A 3260-nucleotide genomic window follows, 5' to 3' on the forward strand; every position below is an offset into this window, starting at 1 on the left:
GTATTGTGTGTGTGTGTGTGTGTGTGTGTGTGCGCGTGGGGGGTTTGGAACAGGGAGGAGTGTATTATTCTGTGTGTGTGAGGGGAGCTTGGAGGGCGGGGAAGTCTATTTTGTGTGTGCAAGGGAGCAGGTAACACGCTGGGGAGTGTATTAGTATATATATATTAGGCCCCATTAACACCTACTGTATATTTCAGGTGCCATTAGGGATTTCCGGTGTCAGGAATTTGCATTTTCCTGCAGCAGGAATCCCTAATCTGGCATTTACAAGCAGCGACTGTCACCCATTCAAGTTAATGATCAGGTGACAGCAGCTGCATGTAAACACCTGCACACCGCATGTAATGGTAGGTGATATGATTACATGCAGTTAGAAAACAATAACTCTCCCTGGTTGCACAATCAATGCATTCAGGGATAGTAATTGACTCCTAACTGCATGTAATCATATCACATATAATTACATGCAGTGTGCAGGTGTTTACATGCAGCGGCTGTCACCTAATCATTAACTTGAATGGGTGACAGTTGCCGCTTGTAACATGCGTAGACGTTAACACTGGTACTGTATATAGTTTTTTTAATTTTGAAGCATAAAATTTGGCAAGCAGCCCCCATGGGACTAGAACATTTGTCCAGTGGCCCTCGAGTAAATGGAGTTTGAGACCCCTGGGTTTAGAGAACTGGAATATTTCAAAGCTTTATAGATACCCGCAAATAATTTATTAAAACTTTGGTTGTTTTTGGTTATATCTCCATGAAAATTTTATAAATTGGGGGCTTAACAGAAGAGAATGGCATCAAGTCAAAACTACGGTTATATCCTGTTATACCAGTGTAATAAAGCCTCCAAAGAGGATGGTGGTTTACTTGTGAAAATAGAGCTCAAAAGGAAGGCTGTGGGGTAGTGGCTGGAATAGAAGGGATAGAGTCATGGCAGCAGTGAAATAAAAGGAAGAACAGATAGTAAAGAAAAGCATGAGCAAGGAGGTGGGCAATGAAGGAAATAATTTCTCAGCTACTTAATTGAGAACTGGCGTGCAAAAAAAAGGTGTAGGTAGGATAGTCTCAAATGTATGTGCGTTGGAGAGCAGCAAAGGTACAATTGTGATGAACTACTCTTAATAAGCATTGTTTCCCTTTTTTGTCAATTAATTCAGCTTTTGTACAATACTAACATTTTAATTAGCCATCTCCAGGCATGTCACTATTACAAATGTAATCACCTTATTGCTTCATGCTAATAAAATGTTTTGATGGAAAACAAATTAGACAACAAAAAGGTAACTTCACAACAAATAAAGGTTGGAACATCAATTTAAAATAGTCTAACAAAAAAACACCCAAAACCAGTTCCTTTGTATTAAAAGTATCAGTCTACTCAGTATGGATTTGTTTTTTTGTAGATGTGGAAAGCAAAACTCCCCGTTTTAATATAGTTCTTGGTGACTTAAGAGATCTGCTCTGTTTCTGGTTATGCCCAACTGCAGTAGTCATTTTAACTGCATCGAGATTGATTTTTAAACATTTAATTTACAATATGGAGAATACACCAGATTTTCAAGCTAGCAAAAGGAGACTAGGACACAAACCCCCCAGGTAGACAGGAACAGTCAGGAATATATCACTATTAGAGATTTTAAAAACATGAATGCAAGAGCTAACTAGTGCACCAGGTTAAAATTGTAACAAAAATAACTTTGGGTAGACTAACCTTTTAGGTCCTGCCTAAACTATTTTGCAGTAGTTATATTTTTCTAAACACTTTAAATGAAAGCCTCTAACAGAGATCGCATTTACTCATGAGATGCCATATATGTATTTCTCCATTTTATTATGTTCTAACCTATGTTCAATTTTATGTATATATCCCCCTCTCATGCATGATACAAAACAAAATAACGAAACAGATCTGAATCTTTGCACTAATTAGCAATTAAACTTTGTGCGGCTTATTTCAGATGTCCATGTTTTGCTTTTCTAAAATCACAGATCTCAATCATGAAGTCCAGATATAAATCTGTTGCATCTTTTCAGGAAAGTGGGCTCTGTTCCCTTCTCCAACAAGGTGTTAATTATGGGTTAGTAATTTAAATCTTGGTTCACAGCAATCTCCACTCTGATTGGTTGGAATAAGGGGGAGGAGGCCATGTGAGAGGGCGCCTACCTGAGGTAGCTTAGGGTTTAAGATTGATTCCTGTAAGACTAGTCTATAACAGAACAAAAACAATATTGAAACCCCAGATGTAAAAAAAATAAATAGAAAAAACAAAGAACCAAAAAAAAGATATGCAAATGATCAACATGAGAAGCCTGCGGAGAGAAAATGATTAGACAAAAAATAAATCCCTACCCCTCTCTTCCCATTCACTCAATGCCCCTCCTAGAGTCCCAGAAACTAAGGAGGAGCAAGCCAGCCTGTGGTGCACCATATTTTACGGTATGTCTTAGCATGCTGTTTACATAATTTGAGAACTTTCTTGCATAGCCCTCTTCACCCCTGAATGAGGAGCAATGCAGGGGTCAGGAATTAAGTGGGGAAAGAAAGCAAAGCTTGAAGGTGAAGGCAGGTATGTAAAGAGGAACCAAACATGAAAAGGAGAGTGAAAAAACAGACAGAGCCAGGTAGGTAGATAGGAAGGAAAGATATGGACTGTGCGAGTGACAGGATGGTCACCGGTTAAAAATTTTTAAAAAAAACAGTACTAGGGACCTGCAAAAAAAAAAAAAAGCCAAGATTATCCCAATCTTTTGACCTCCGCTAGAATTTCAGTCCGGCCCTGTAGGATAAATTAACATAATCCCCCCCACCTTACCCCATAAATGTTAGTTAGGTTGGAGCCCGAGTATATCATAGCAGCGGGGAGGCGACCAACACCATTGCATGCATTACTAAACATCCCCAAGAAGACTAAGATCTATCTACTGCCACCACAATAACACCACCTTGATTTTAAATTCTATCATTCCAGCGGCCAGAGCAGTGTGTTTAAAAACAGCATGCCTGCATTCCCAGACAACACAACTGATGTTATAAATGAAACAAATAAAAATCAAATGAGGAAAACAGATTAAAAAAATTTTAAGGCACATTTCATGAGAAATAATAGAGAGTGATAAACGGACGTGACATGGATGGGAATTAAGGCTGGCTTGCATGGGCAAAGAGGAATTGGGAAGTGGGAAGCAGGTCTGGATTAGAATTGATTGGATAATAAAATATAAATTAGGTATTTTTATATATATATATATATATTTTG

At 38.3% G+C, this 3260-nt stretch overlaps 1 protein-coding gene across 7 annotated transcripts in view; it reads right to left on the reverse strand.

The window, feature by feature from the left end:
- The window catches only part of RBFOX2 (RNA binding protein, fox-1 homolog 2), a 300225-nt gene that overhangs the window by 26969 nt on the left and 269996 nt on the right, over nucleotides 1-3260 (reverse strand). For 5 of the 7 annotated variants that reach the window (XM_018564721.1, XM_018564722.1, XM_018564726.1 and 2 more), the window contains one exon: nucleotides 2168-2210. The exons of the other annotated variants lie outside the window; for them this stretch is intronic. In XM_018564721.1, coding sequence (XP_018420223.1) covers nucleotides 2168-2210 — 43 coding nt within the window. The remainder of the gene's footprint in view (nucleotides 1-2167; nucleotides 2211-3260) is intronic. 7 annotated transcript variants of the gene reach the window in all.

The sequence above is a fragment of the Nanorana parkeri genome, unplaced genomic scaffold (genome assembly GCF_000935625.1).
Source record: "Nanorana parkeri isolate BGI_ZX_2015 unplaced genomic scaffold, ASM93562v1 scaffold774, whole genome shotgun sequence".
Classification (NCBI taxonomy): domain Eukaryota; kingdom Metazoa; phylum Chordata; class Amphibia; order Anura; family Dicroglossidae; genus Nanorana; species Nanorana parkeri.